This window comes from Dendropsophus ebraccatus, chromosome 10, assembly GCF_027789765.1.
Source record: "Dendropsophus ebraccatus isolate aDenEbr1 chromosome 10, aDenEbr1.pat, whole genome shotgun sequence".
In the NCBI taxonomy this organism is placed as follows: Eukaryota; Metazoa; Chordata; class Amphibia; order Anura; family Hylidae; genus Dendropsophus; species Dendropsophus ebraccatus.
In genome coordinates, this window is record NC_091463.1 from 58,413,070 (window position 1) to 58,428,788 (window position 15,719).

The 15,719-nt window shown below is 41.7% G+C and overlaps 1 protein-coding gene across 10 annotated transcripts in view; it reads left to right on the forward strand.

Moving 5' to 3' along the window:
* Positions 1–13,087, forward strand: part of KIAA1210 (KIAA1210 ortholog) — a 101,842-nt gene extending 88,755 nt beyond the window's left edge. For all 10 annotated transcript variants that reach the window (XM_069942887.1, XM_069942891.1, XM_069942893.1 and 7 more), the window contains 5 exons: positions 4,217–4,307; positions 5,165–6,619; positions 9,163–9,263; positions 10,440–10,527; positions 11,370–13,087. In XM_069942887.1, the coding sequence (XP_069798988.1) occupies positions 4,217–4,307; positions 5,165–6,619; positions 9,163–9,263; positions 10,440–10,527; positions 11,370–11,512 (1,878 nt within the window). In that variant the 3' untranslated portion in view covers positions 11,513–13,087. The remainder of the gene's footprint in view (positions 1–4,216; positions 4,308–5,164; positions 6,620–9,162; positions 9,264–10,439; positions 10,528–11,369) is intronic.
* Positions 13,088–15,719: the final 2,632 nt, after the last annotated feature.

The following is a 15,719-nucleotide window of genomic DNA, read 5'->3' on the forward strand; positions in this document are numbered from 1 at the left end:
TAAGGCCCACTTGAGTTTTAGAAGCATTTTTGTCTAGACTTGAAAAAAAGCTATTTTAGTAAGAAGGATTCAGAGCTGCCTGAGGACATAGACTGTCAGTGACATAACTTTTTATTATTTATCCTTTCTATGACCACGTGATTGGGTTTGCTGTTTAGCAGAAACATAGATCCCAGTTGCAAGAGCAATAAGGCTCATCCACAGTATAGACTTTTTAAAAAATATTTGCCAGCACTCCGCTCCCCTGTCAAACAGCTGTTTGGTGCCCGCCCTATAGTGAGAATGGAGCGGGAAGCAGTTGGCTTTGTTCCCTGTGTAGTGACTGCAATGATAGGTACTCCTTCAGCTTCTTTTGAGGGGTGTAGGTAGTGCAGGGACCAAAAAGCTGATCACCGAGAGAGAATACTATTTTCTAGTAGTATGGGTAGACCAAGCCACAGCAACCAGACACATGGCGCATTAGCACACTGGATATGTCTCCTATTCCATTAAATTTCTAAAACAGTTTGGAAAGACTGCATTATATATTCTGTTAAGATAGGTAGGAAAGTAAAATACCTTTTGCAGCAGTGTAAAGGGAACCAATCAGCCCAATCAGATCTGTGTGTGTGTATGTAACAAGGTTCATGCTAGAAAATAGACTCCTGCTTGTAATCTACATCAGGAAACTGGCCTGTTCATAATCATGGATGGCCTTGATTTTGAATTCTCCAATAAAAACAGCAGCATAAGCTTGTGACAGGGAAATTGAACAGAATCATGTATCTCTTACATTACTGTGTGCAGCTGATAGGAAGATTTTCTCCTGAATAACATGGACAATGCAATAAGTAGTCATCTCCATTATGTGCATAAGTCCAGTAGTCCTCATTATTCAGGAGAAGCAGAAAACTCTGCCCATGAGCTGCTTATTGGCAGTCATGGATCCATGCTGTGTATAGGGAGTCAGCTGTCAATCAGCAGCTTGAGGGCGGGGGGAGGGGTGTGGCAAGAATCCTATTCTCCTGCATATTAGGAGAAAAGAATCCTATTCTCCTGCATATTAGGAGAACAGCGGGACAGAATGATGTAGAGAATACACCGATCGGTTCAGTATTTCTGTCACTAATCTATGCTGCTCTCATTTAAGGCGGCATAAACCTAGTGACATATTCCCTTTTTAAATTATGTTCAGCACATTGAAATAAATGAAAATGGGTATTCTATCAAATTAGATAGATAGATGTAGACTACCAAGGAAGTTTGCAAGTACAAATACTACATTTTGACTCCTAAATATGTGTAAGGAATGAGCCATGCCATGTGCTCTCCACAGCTCCATGTAGAGATGCAGCTCATGTCAAAGAACCATAACATGCATGGCAAGTTTCATGCACAATGTTTATTATTAGAATAGCATGGGCATGGATGCAGGGTGCGTTATGGTTGCCTCAGTAACCTGATCTCCCAGCATGAATGGCGTCTTCCCATGGCGAACTGTGGAGAGCACATAACATTATGACATTGACCCTAAACGTGTCATAGGAAGAAAACCTGTAGCCCACCAGGGTCTATGTTGATAGAAGGGGCAACTCAACAGTCAGTTATCTTGGAGCAAGAGTTGTAGAACTAAGGGTATATGCACACAGAGTAATTATAGCGGAAAACTCTATGCGGAATCTGCTGCTCGCTCCCCCCGTGCTCCAACTTGAAGTTCCACCCGTCACATAGGCTCCATTATATTTTCGGGCGGATTCCATCATCCGCCCAAAGAAATGACATGTCAATTCTTTGGGTGGACAGCGGAATCAACCAAACCATAGAATGGAGTCTATGGAGTCGGCGGAGAGAGAGAAGCAGGAGCGTGTGGGGATGAGCGGCGGATTCGGCATGGAGTTTTCCACTATAATTACGACGTGTGCATATACCCTTATTGTAGAAAGCTGTACTATCCGAGTGGCTCTAGAGAAGTGTAAGTAATGCAGTACTGAAAGACTGCCATAGGACTATTTCTTATGTAAATTTATAAATTCTAGCTCAGGACAAGCCTTTTTTTTATTTCCCCTTAAGTATTTTAAAGTGACCGTGCATTTAAAGTCTGCTTTATATAGTCTCAGGGGGAGTAATTCCAATTATACAATAGAATTAGAGACCATTATTTTACATCATTAAGAGGTAATATGTTAAGAGGTGATATTATGCTTCCTCACAGTAAATTTAAATTGGTCTGACCCATAAGTCATGAAAAATAGGGCCTTAGATCCCTTAACATTAATTTTAAATTTAAAGGGGTTGTCCAACTTTGGCAAACTTTTGCTATATGGCTGCAGTCATATAAAAAATAATAAAAAGCCTATGCTTACCTCTCTGCCGTCCCCCCAGTGTCTTAAAATGGGATCTCCGGTGTTGCCCACTGGCAGCAGCCCCGCCACTTCCGAGTCATCTCTCTGGTGTGACAGCCTGCTCAACCAATCACTGACTGTGTCGCTGTCCTGTCTCAGTTAGTGATAGGTTGAGTGGGCTGTCACATTGGAGACAAATCCATCTCTGAAGTGGAGGGGCTGCAGTCAGCGTGGGACAGAGATGCCACCACAGGACACCAGGGGAGAGCAGAGACTGCAGCCATACAGCAAAAGTGTGCTAATACTGGATAAACTTTAATGATTGAAATCAAATAAACAATATGATTGGCTGTGTAAATAGTAAAGGATTTTCAGTAGTGATGAGCGAGTTGGGCTCAGATTCGGGTTCGTACGAACCCGAACCATCAACATTTGAATCCTGCTGTCTTCCTGGTCTGTGGGGAAGGTGGAGACAGCCCATATAAACCCAAACCTCAGCCCAGCTCGCCCAGCTCTAATTTTTAGCTAGTAAGAGAACTTGTCTAAAAAGTCATATAGTGCAAAACCATGCACAAGTGGTTTAGAACAAATAGCATTAGCCAAAGACTATATTGCTAAAGCAGATAAGGCTGGTAAGAATGGACATCTCTGTCTAGGTCTGCTGCATGTAGACTTGAGGGTGCGTTCACATGTACAGGATCTGCAGCAGATCTGCAGTACATTTGATGGTGCAGATTTGATGCTGTGTTCAGTTATTTAGATCAAATCTGCTGCGATGTGGTGTGTGTGAAGCTACCCTGAAGGGGTACTCCAGGCAAACTTAAAATATCAATTAGGGCTGGGATTGGTGGGAACGTAGCAATCAAATTATACTTAACCGCCCCGGTGACCCCCACAGCCACAGTACCACCACTTGTGGTTGTTGGTCTCCCTGGCTCCTGTTCAGTAACTACCTACTCAGTCAGTGACTGCAGAAGCATCCCACAGAGGAGTCACTGATTATCTGCACAGGGCCATGACATCACAGGACCAGAAAATACAGGAGATCAGTGGGTGACCACAAGCTTTGGTGCTCTGGGGCCACTGGGGCGTTTAAGTATCACTTGCTTGTTATGTTCCCACCATCCCCTGTCCTCCCGAATTTTTACATTTTGCCTGGACTCCCTTTTTAAACCAGATGTATCAATCTGTGTAAAACAAAAAAATGGTGTAATCTGCTCATAGCATGGATTAGATGTTAGAGTAGTGCGCGTAGTCTAGAAGCTATGGAAGTAAATACTTAGTGTCACTGTCGTTTAATTTTTTTTTAGTACAGGCGATTTTAAAAAACGTTGTAATTGGGTTTATTTGCCAAAAAAATGCATTTTTATCATGAAAAAGCCATTTGAAGCTCTTCCCCCCTGTCTTCATTGTTCTCTATGAAAAGGAGAGGGGTGAAGGGAGGTGAGGCACCAAAAACAAGTCAACAAAGAGTTAAGTTACAGCTACATCACCAGACTATCTCCTCTAAGGTCAGCACTGACCTCTGAATAGCAGCTTTCACACAGTTCCCGCTGTGTAATTCTTTGTTCTCTGCTGCCGACTAATCTCCCTCCTTCCTCCTCCCCCCAAATGAAACAACAGTGACACTTTAAGATCCATGTTCAGCAAGGATATAGAGCTATAATTTTTGGTAGTGAGAAGATGCATCTTTGTTATGTGTTATTAGAGCGTCATAAAATTTTATTGCCATATTTGTGCCCTGGAGTAATGAAGTACAATAGAATCTAATGGGGGGTTGTAATTGTCACATGAATCACTTATAGAATGCCAGTGACAGCCCGTGCAGGCCAGGAGCCCATCAATTAAATTGTATTCGCTAATCTGCTTATGTTAATATATCTTTCTTGTTAAAGATTGAAGAGCAGCAACCAGTCAAGACACCAGACTCAGAAAAGAGTTCTTTAGAGCATGAAGCATCAAGTGAAGAAGTCAAACACTCAGCAGGTATTCTGCAATGTGGATCATTTTTTTTAATTTTTATATGGTTTTATAGTAAAAATATTGTTTATGGCATCCTATAATCCATCATCCAAGAAAATCACCCCTAAAAATCTCAGTGGTGTAGAATATTGAAATTACAAAGGTGGAGAACCATTTGGTGTATTGTGTAGGGAAAAGAATGAAATGAAAATGAAGTCAGTCACTACAAATAACTTGTGATCAATATCTTTTTACGTATCTGATGACACGTTAAAGGGGTTGTCCGGCAAGCAAAAGACAGCTGAAGCCTTCTGTGAAACCAATGAAGCCAGAGAAAAAAAAAACATTGCAGTTGCAGAATTTTTTTTTTTTTGGAGGGGGACAGTATTTTTTAAATATACCATATAGTAAAATGGAGTTGATACATTTATTCTACAGGGCACTATGATTCCAACGATACCATTTTAATTTTTTTTATTTTGTTTTACTACAGTAAATACATTTGATAACAACTTTATTTTTCCACCTATGGAGGAGGGCTGTGAGGGCTGGTTTTTGAGTGCCATGATATGTAGTTTTTATTTGCCACTATTTGGTCATTTTTTTAACTACTTTTTTCAGGTGATGCAACAAAAAATCTACAGTTTGGAGCTATTTGGCTTTGGAATCATTGCTTGTTATCTGGTTGTAAAGTTATCAAATCAAAATAATGTTTATCATATTTTTGCCAAACCATTGTTTTTATGGGGACTGAGGAGCTACAGCAATTGGAGCGTATGTCCCCTAAACTTCCTGTTAGGGCTCTAACCATTGCAGATTTCTTCTTTGCCACAGGACATAATAGAAAACAACTAGCCTAATCATTTTATTTGTTCTTTTAGATGTCGTGGTACAGGAACTAGAGGAAAATATAAATTTGTATGTTTGTGAACAAGAGTCACAATCCAAAAATACCAATCCTCCTTTCTTTTTGGAAGCCTCTCAACTTGAAAACCAGATAGTGTCATTTCAGAATGAAGCTGTGAGTAGTGAAAGTGATGTGGATTTCCATGGTAGTCGGTTATCTATAGGAGATCAGATGGACACAACTGAGGAGGACTCAAAAATGGAGGACATTGCTGCATTGCCTCAAATCTGTGATTTACAACCTACATGTGAAAATAATGATATTACAGCTATGGTTAAACCAGCGGAAACCGATAGCCATGAGTCTTCTGAAATCAACACTTCTCATATAGAACATCCTAATTCAGACACCAGCCAAGGCCTGGTTTGTGGTGCATTAGGAATGTACGAGCCAAACCTGGACGAAGCAGAATCTCCTGCAGAGACTGAAATGAAAGAAGAAGAATACGGTGGACATGAGAAAGTCAGCTCGGATATACAACGTGATTTATTAAATGTGACAGAAAGTGACTTAGTTGCAAGTGAGACCTTACAAAAAGGCATGTTGTCTGAAGAACCAGTCACTGCTACGATAAATGGTGATGAGGATGATCAAGAGGTTCAGGCTCCTGAAAGTGGTAATGAACATCTAGGTACAATAGATGTAATACAAAACACAGCCGTCATCTTAGATGTGTCTGATCAATTGGTTGCAAGTGATGAGGTAAAAGACAGGCACTCCCCTTTAGAACAAAAGGCAGAAACCTATGACCGGAGTCCTGAGAGTGACGATGAGAAACCTGATTTTGATACTGGACCGGATAGCAAGGTTCCTGCTGTAACAGCAAGAGCTAAAGATGCCAGCTACACAAAAGTCACCACCTCTGCCCATGATACTGGCATTCTTTCAAATAGTGAAACTTCCACAGAAATAGTTAAAGAAATGAAACCGGCAGAGCCAAACCCTGACAGTAACATTAAAGCATCTAACAAGCCGGTAAGGTTTACCGTAGCCCCAGCTTGGCAGAGAGCCATTTCAAGTGGATCTAGTATCAAAGACAGCCCCTTCATCAAGAACGTGGTGGGTAATATTAGATCGGAGTCTGCTGATGGTGCAGAAGAGTCTGTAGTACATAGTAGTAGTAAAAAAGATAGTGTTAAAAAAACCAAAGAGGAATCTTGTGGACATTTTGGTGTCAGGCTAAGGAGGACTTCGTCATCTATAAAATATAGTGAAGAACATCAAGATGAGGTTTCCAGACAAGGCTTTCCTCCTGTGGAAACGTCATCCTCATCTCCAGGGAGAAACCTACAAACGCCTAAAAGCACAAAGGGGAACACAGACTGTGCAAAAATGTCCAAAATGTCTTCTGCTGAGGAAAAATCTACTCCAGAAAACCGAAATCAGCCAAAACCAAGAGCAGACGATCTTTCACCACAAGAAAACTCAGGTACTTTTAACCATTCTTTCCAGTATGTATTACAGTGGCTACACAAATAAAGTGTTGGCTGTAGCAACCTTTGAACTAGACTAGAAAAAAGGGTAACATAAACCTGATTACTCTCTATAGACTCTGGAGGGCTGGCTCTGAGCTGGGGGAGATTTCTCACACTACTTATGCTAATTTCTGGTGTAAATTATGATAAAAAATTCTGCTGACTTTTTTAAAAGTGGGGTGGTTGATCCCAACCTTGAGGGAGGTATTCGTTACAATTTTATTTTGAGGCCATAGGCCAAAAATACCCTACTTGCCCAAAAGGTAAAACTTAGCTTTTATTGGTATGTTTATAAAAGAAAAAAAGAAGAAGTGGTTGTGTATATACAGTGTTAGTTTAAGATAGGCATACGCTGATATATCATAATTGTTTGTTTGGCAAAGAGTGTTTGCGATTTTTTGACTTTTAGGTCCCAAGACTTCTCCCAAAAGAGAATGTGGACTCTTGAGTCTTGCAACTAGGAGGTATTGTAATGCCACAGTGACCTTGTGGTTATATTTGCTACTTGTATAATGATCCAATCGAAGGTGTATGTCTTATTCGATTAATGATTAATATGTGAGGGTTTGTGTATCTGGTATTGTAATATCGCGGGCCCGCGACAGCTTTATCGAGAAAAGATAAAACCTCTCACATATAATAGGAGTATTGGCACACCCTCGATATATAGGATCAATAGCCTGCTAGTGCATTGCACAACACAATTAGTGCATATACTGTACGGTATGGATATATTTGTTCAGAAGCAGCAACTGCCGTTATGGCATAGGACTGTTGTCTGCTATGGTATCACTGTTGTCTGCTATGGTACCGCTGCCACCTAATTTATGGGCTGGCAATGGTATACAGCCTCAGTGTAGATACCAGTACAGTAGTCACTTCGGAGGATACACTGTTGCGGGATAGTCCGCCAATACTTTGAGAAAGTCGGTTATGACCGATGAAACTAGTTAGAAAGATGGCAATGGCAATTTTTAATTAGTCATACGCTGCATAGACATCATGTTATAGCCGAAAGTAATCGGGATGATACAATAGGCAGATAGAGGTGACACTAAAGGGAGTCGGGGTTTTGGAGTTAGACTCTAATTCACCAACCCGCCGTTGTGAGCGGTCAGCATCATACGAGGTCACATGACCCGCAATAGGGTACTGTCAATAGTCCGCTTCTGAGAATTGTGATCGCACACATCAGGTAGCGATCAATTCCAGTCGGACTCTGACTCCACTATCCCTTTGACAGCGGTTAGCACTAATTCAGACCGCACAGTCCACTGTCAATAGTCCGCCTCTGGGAATTGTGATCGCACACATCAAGCGGCAATCAACTCCAGTCGGACTCTGACCCCACTGCTCCTTTGATAGCGGCTAGCACAAATTTAAACTGCACAGCCCATGTATGGGCGATACCTATAGTTCGTCGCTGTGAGCAGTGATCGCACGCAGTCAGCGGCGATCAAAATATACCCGGACTATCCCGCAACAGTGTATCCTCCGAAGTGACTACTGTACCGGTATCTACACTGAGTCTGTATACCATTGCCAGCCCATAAACTAGGTGGCAGCGGTACCATAGCAGACAACAGTGATACCATAGCAGACAACAGTTCCATGCCATAACGGCAGTTGCTGCTTCTGAACAAACATATCCATACCGTACAGTATATGCACTAATTGTGTTGTGCGATGCACTAGCAGGCTATTGATCCTATATATCGAGGGTGTGCCAATACTCCAATACTCCTATTATATGTGAGAGGTTTTATCTTTTCTCGATAAAGCTGTCGCGGGCCCGCGATATTACAATACCAGATACACAAACCCTCACATATTATTCATTAATCGAATAAGACATACACCTTCGATTGGATCATTATACAAGTAGCAAATATAACCACAAGGTCACTGTGGCATTACAATACCTCCTAGTTGCAAGACTCCAGAATTCACATTCTCTTTTGGGAGAAGTCTTGGGACCTGAAAGTCAAAAAATCGCAAACACTCTTTGCCAAACAAACAATTATGATATATCAGCGTATGCCTATCTTAAACTAACACTGTATATACACAACCACTTCTCTTTTTTTCTTTTATAAACATACCAATAAAAGCTAAGTTTTACCTTTTGGGCAAGTAGGGTATTTTTGGCCTATGGCCTCAAAATAAAAAAGACTTTTTTAAAAGTGACATTGGTAATGCAGAAATGCAAAATGTTGGTAATTTCCGCACACAAATTGGGTCTTGTACAACAAATTGTCACTATTAAATGCTAGATAACTGTTATACAGCTTTCATACCATCCCCCCCATGTTTAATCATTCCAACCTTGCTGCCAAAGTAAAGAACATGTTTAGCTGGGGTGTTGGTAACGGTGCATTGCATGGGTCTATACTTCCATACATTAGTAGGGATTAAACAGTAGCAAGTGTTGCCATGTCTAAAGGAGTGACCATATGGTAAATGCAAATGATAAATTAATAATATAACTTTTTTATAGAGCCTGCATGGATTACAATGGCAAAACTGAAACAGAAAGGGTTTCAGGAGCATCCACTTGCTAAAGAGCAGAGCAGCACAACTGAACATGAGAAAACAGAGGTACTGAATGCTATAGTTTGTGAATAAAACATTTGGGTGTAATCCCTTACAGAATGCATTGCACTTCTCTGGAGAAAAAGAAGACGAAGCCTCACTATGATTTATTATAAGAGAAACATATCACTGATCTCAGGGAGACCAGCCAAAGATAACACTGCCAGGTGCTAGTGTGGTGCACTGCTGTGAGGCTCGACCGGTCACTTGCTAGGTGGGACTGTGTGACGCCACTACTGTGGTGGTTGGTCGAAGTATAGCTCAGCCAGATGTTGTAATGTTGTGACGCCAGGTAGGCACATAGGTATGGAGGCACACCTGCTTCTATTTTAGAGTGGCGAGCTATACCCTTTCCCCTGTGATCGGTGACCTACCCGGCTGTGAGAGGGTCCCTTGGGCGCTTATCACGGTTGTCTGGAGTGGAGTTGTGGCCCTCCCGGACTATTGGAACCGCCACCCACAGAAAGGGGAAATGACCCAAGGAAGGTGCAACTACTGTGTCAGTGCATAAGTAATAATCGATAAGTCCTGTTACCATAAATAAACTCTTCTTTACTTCAGGACTACTTGATACAGTGATATACAATAGACTTTTCACTTGACAATAGACTAGAGTAGAGAGGAGGATGTTGTGAGAGTCCCAACCCAATGTAGTACTGTGCTCTGTCGGAACTTTAGAAGTACAATACAAAACATTTCTTATTTTGCTGTCCATGGCGAGACTAACAATTCCATCCATTCTTGTTATTATTTATTCAGTCCCCTACCCCCAGTTCTAAGCTGCTGCTTTCTGCTGAAGACACAAAAATCTGTGTGTGAACTTTTCCCTGTCTCTCTCCCCCCCCCCCCCCTTCCAAGGCGGATGATATAAATAAGTTCTATCTACAACTTTGTAACAAATTTGTAATGCTGAGGATGAATAACAGTAATTTTATCAGCATCTTGACCTCAGATTAACCCTCCTGACATTACAAAGAAGCTACAAAGTTGCAGATGAAGCCTGCCAGGGACTTGTTTACATCAGTTGTTTGACAATGGAAGGAATTGTTAGTCTCCCTATGGGCAGCGACATATAAAAAGTTATGGTTGAGTGGAATACCCCTTTAAGGCCGTTTATATTATTAGTTGTACAAAAGTTTAAAATGCACAGGAGCAACCCTCTGAACTTGTTATCCCTAACAGGGAATGGAATGTGTCCAGAAAAAAAATGTTGCCAATCCACAAGAAGCAGAAGAAAATAGGTGTGAGCAAGCAGTCGCTAGCTGTCCAGGTACAGTATTACATTGAATTTCGCATATTGCCTTGTTTCGTATATAACTGGACCACAATAGGACTTAGTGACTCAAATGCCAGTAAATAACTTATTAACAAATTGTATGGAAGTCTAACTTTATCTAGTGGCAGACCGATTAATTTCTATCAATGTCTGGAGAAGCCTGTTCATCAGCCAAAAGATTATCATGTGCTGAAAATAAAGTTTTCCCTTGGTACAAGTTAACAACAATGATAAATTATTATTATTATGTTATATGCTTATTATTTCTTGTAAGGGTAGTTATAACATGACATCTTAAAGGGGAACAAAACTGACCTGCTGATAGCTCCCTATTGCACGTGGGGCGATGAAAACAAAGGTCCTTGGTGCCAATCCTGTGCAGTTTTAATGTAGTGCTCTGTCCGATATGGCCGTTTTGAGTACAGCCCCACCTCCAGAATGCTAATCCACCACCGATCGGCCCGTCCCTTCTAATGATAATCATTGGAGCAGGCCAGACATTCATTCATCCTAACGTCTCTGTGTGCAATAGGAAGGTATCAAATTCGTCTAACCTGCTGATGTTCCCTAATAATTAATATAATATAATTAAATAATAATATAATAAAAGTATATAAACATCTATTTAAAGGGGTCATCCAGCGATACAAAAACATGGCCCCTTTTTCCCCTCTCTTGTCTCCAGATGGGGTGGGGTTTGGGACTCAGTTCCATTGAAGTGAATGGAGCTTAATTGCAAACCACACCTTACCTGGAGACAAGAGAGGGAGAAAAGTGTCCATGTTTTTGTAGTGCTGGATAACCCCTTTAAATACTGAACTCTTGTTTGCTTCTAGCTGCACCAGAGGAGGCACAGGCAGATTCTGAGAAGAGCAACCACTCTGCACAACCACCAAACCCAGATGAACCACCATGGTTTTCACTTGCCAAGAAGAAAGCCAAGGCTTGGAGCGAGATGCCCCAGATTGTGCAGCAGTAATCTCGCATCTAATTTCTGGGTCTTTATTAACTGTGAGCAAGCATCAGCCAATGAGCAGACCATATTCTGTATGTATTTATGTCTTCTGTCTTGACATAAGGAGACCAGTATTTCTTATTTTTTAAGCATCTTAATAAAAATCTTTTTTTTTTTTTTTTTTTTATACTTCAGAAGGGCTTAGAGAAAGATATATTTTCATTCTAGCAAATGTTCTATATTGTATGATTTTTCTTTGTTCTAAATTTAATATTTTTCATAACTTGTCAATAAAAACAACAATGGGCGGCATATTGTAGGCTACAACTTTGTGCAAACACATTTATCAGGAGCTGTGCAGGATCTGAATGGTTATTCTCACTGCTGACATGTAGAAGTAGTGTCTCCTAGAATGGAGCTTATGCCGGCTTGGGCACCTGGACTAGATTGTTAATGTCAGAAGTCTAAATGAGGCTTAGATAAGGCTCTTCAGGGACACTTTTTGGACAGTTTCGTGCATGGGTCTCCAAACTGCGGCCCTCCAGCTGTTACAATACTACATTTCCCATCTTGCCTGGACAGCTAAATCCAAAGCTTTAGCTGTCCGGTCATGATGGGAATTGTGGTTTTGCAACAGCTGAAGGGCCGCAGTTTGGGGACCCATGGTTTGGTGCATTAAGTATATGTTGTACATTTTTTGTATAATTTTCGTAAAGGATATCTCCATTTGATAATCATTATTATTACTATTATTATTATTATTATTATTTTTAATAATAGGTTATATAGATAAGTCAAAAGTTTAAAGTGTGCCCTGGGGGAAAATAATAGTTTTCAGATCAACTGGTGTCAGAAAGTTATACAGATTTGTAAATGACTTCCATTTAAAAATATCAAGCCTTCTAGTACTGCTATATATCCAGCAGAAAGTGGTGTATTTTTTTCCAGTCTGACACAGTGCTCTCGCTGCCATCTCTGTCTGTAACAGGAACTGTCCAAAGCAGTAGCAAATTCCTATAGAAAACATCTCTTGCTCTGGACCGTTCCTGTTACAGACAGAGGTGGCAGCAGAGAGCACTGTGTCAGACTGGAAAGAAAACACCACTTCCTGCAGGACATACAGTAGCTGATAACTACCAGACTAGACTTTTACAAATCCGTATATCTATTTGACAAATATTTTTTCTTCTTCTCCGGACTACCCCTTTAAGTTCGCTTGAGGTCATTCTTTGGCAATCTATAGATTTTTTCATTGCTGCTTGGTATCTTGTCTAAAATTCTTAGTGTTCTAAATAAATCACCTCAGGGCTGGCATCAGCAAAGGGCAAGTCCTGGGGGAAAAATTGTTATTTTCATCGTCAGGCATCAGTTTTTGCATGTAGGAAGATGATTCCTTGCATTTGTATTATACCTTGAACTGATATTTCAGAATTTTGTCACTTTTTTCAGTCAAATTAATGGAACAGAAAAATAAATAAAACCTTCTAGGTAGGGGATACTTGACTATGTTTTTAACCAATTTTGTTCACAAAATTATTTCTTATGAATTGGTTCAATCACCTTAGTGTTGAAACTGAATAAAAGCTGTTACAAAATAAAGGTTGTTTTCTGGTTACATATTTAAAGGGAACCAATCAGCATGATTGTACTGATATGGCTCCCAGCTACATTCTACAGATCTAGCATATGAGCAGCGCCTGCTGGGGTATACCAGGGAAAAAAGTGTTTTTATTTCGCCTGTCAATCATCCCCGCAGAGTGCGCTGACAGACAGAGTGCCATGACTAAAAGGCAAAATTAGTGTTTTGGTGGCTCCACAGAATCTACAGAAATTGCTTTTAGGGTGCCTTCACACCTACCAGATCCACAGCGGATCTCACTTCTGCGGATTCGAAGCGAGAACCGCTGCGGATCCGGTATCAATTCACCCCTATGATAGCACATATTCGCAGCGAGATTGACATCCCGCTGTGAATATGTGCTTTAACTCCCTGGTGCCCGCAGCCCCGCCGTCGCATCCCCCATCCCCGGCGGCGGCACATACCCCCCATCCCGGCCACATCCCCCCATCAGCCCATGTCCGGCCCGCCACGAGCATACATTACCTGCTCGGCGGCGCGGCTACAGTGAGGCTCCCGGCTCCGATCCCGCTCAGCTGATCTGAGCGGGACCGGAGCCGGCAGCCTCACTGCAGCCGCGCCGCCGAGCAGGTACTGTATGCTCTCGGTGGCGGCGGGCTGGGGGTGGGCTGATGGGGGGATGTGGCCGAGATGGGGGGGATGCGACGGCGGGGCTGCGGGCACCAGGGAGTTAAAGCACATATTCACAGCGGGATCTTAATCCCGCTGCGAATATGTGCTATCATAGGGGTGAATTGATACTGGATCCGCAGTGGTTCTCGCTTCAAATCCGCTAAAGTGAGATCCGCTGTGGATCCGGTAGGTGTGAAGGCACCCTTGATAAATCTGGACCATTATGTTCTATTATGATTAGTCTGTCTGAAGTTAAAACGTTCTGGTTCTGTCCACAACAACCAATCACAGCTCAGAACTCATATCTTAGTTGTGTTGTGATTGGTTGCTTGGGGTAAAAACCAGATGGTTTCAATTTCAGGCAGATAAATCTTGGTCCCTGTATTTGTTAACTTGGCTAAATTGTACATGCAGTTACCGCCTTAGCTGCCCTTCAGCATTCTCGATATGTACATATAGAATATTATAATAATGGTAATATTACATTGGATGCTGAAACTTCCATCATCATCCTTTCTTAAAGGAAAGGTTAATATTTGACAGCCAGGGTCAATTAGACTGTGAACATATAGGGGCAAAGGGTGTAAAATTTAGACTGGTGCAAACTGCCCACAGCCACCAATCTCAGCTCAGCCTTCAGCTCTGGTAACATGATAGAAGAGCTGTGATTAGTTGCTCAGCCCAGTTTGCACCAGTCTAAATTGTACACCCTTTGATAAATCTCCCCCAAAGTTTTGAGGACTCGCAAGGACTTGCAATAAGACTTCTGAGAACACCTTGAATGGATCCTGACAGATAAAGGGTTGTATGAGATAAGAAAAAGGTTTCCTTTTTTTTTTTTTTTCCCCAAAATGAAGAGCCAAGTTTTGTCCATGGGTGTTAAGTGAGTGGTGCAATACTAAACACAAAACAGGAGCGGTGATTTTTTTTCAAAATCGGACCATTTTTCTAGACCTGAACAGCCTTGTTAAATGTAAAGACAACCTGTGGCCTCTACAAAAGATGTCAACTTGCATAATCCATATGGTACTGCCACTCCACAGATTCTTGCACGTGCAGATTCTTCATTCTTGCAGATTCTTGCCGCCACTTCCCTAGCTATCAGTGCTGTTAGCTTCAGCACCCAATATGCTAATGATACCTAGACTGTTATCTGGGTAGTCATCACTAGAGATGAGCGAATTTGCCGAAGTTCGGATTCGTATGAACCTGAACTATCGGCTTCTGATTCCCGCTGTCTGCAGCCTCCGTAAACAGGGTGGATACAGTGTAAGGCCCACCTGAAAAACTGGGACACAGTCTATACCAATGTCTGTATCCCAGTTTTGCAGGCGGTCCGTAAGGCTGTATCAACCCTGTTCACGGAGGCTGCAGACAGCGGGAATCAGAAGCCGAACCCGAATACGAACCCGAAATCGGGAAATTCGCTCATCTCCAGTCATCACCACTCAGTTCCTACTGGGAGAGCCTTGGGTTTATGACCTGTTTACAACTGAGTAGTTGTGACCACCCCTGTGGCAGTCTATGAATTGGCAAGGGGAGGTGACCATTGCTATATTTTTCAGTGAAAAATGAATGCTGGCACTGAGATCTGAGTGGTAGAGACTGCCCAGCTGACAGTTTGTGCTATTAGCATATCTAATGGAATGAACTGCAGACTTAAAGATATAAAGCATCTAAATATGTGCAACTGTGGCTTCACATGGATTATGAGATCTGATCATCGATCCTAGTTTGCAAGAACTGGATCCAGCTTCACCCAGCAACGGGGAAGGAGCGGCAGTGAGTTAATAGGCAGCCGGCTGATGAGTGGATTGCAGAGATAACAAATCTCTTGGCTTTTTTATTACTGTAAGTTTGCTCATCTCTACTGGATATTGCACTTGTGTATATGGTATATAAATGTGATGCATGCTTAAGTGCTTTTCCTGCATGGTCTGTATATATGTACCAAGCTTGAAAATGTGTTCTTTTTCATGT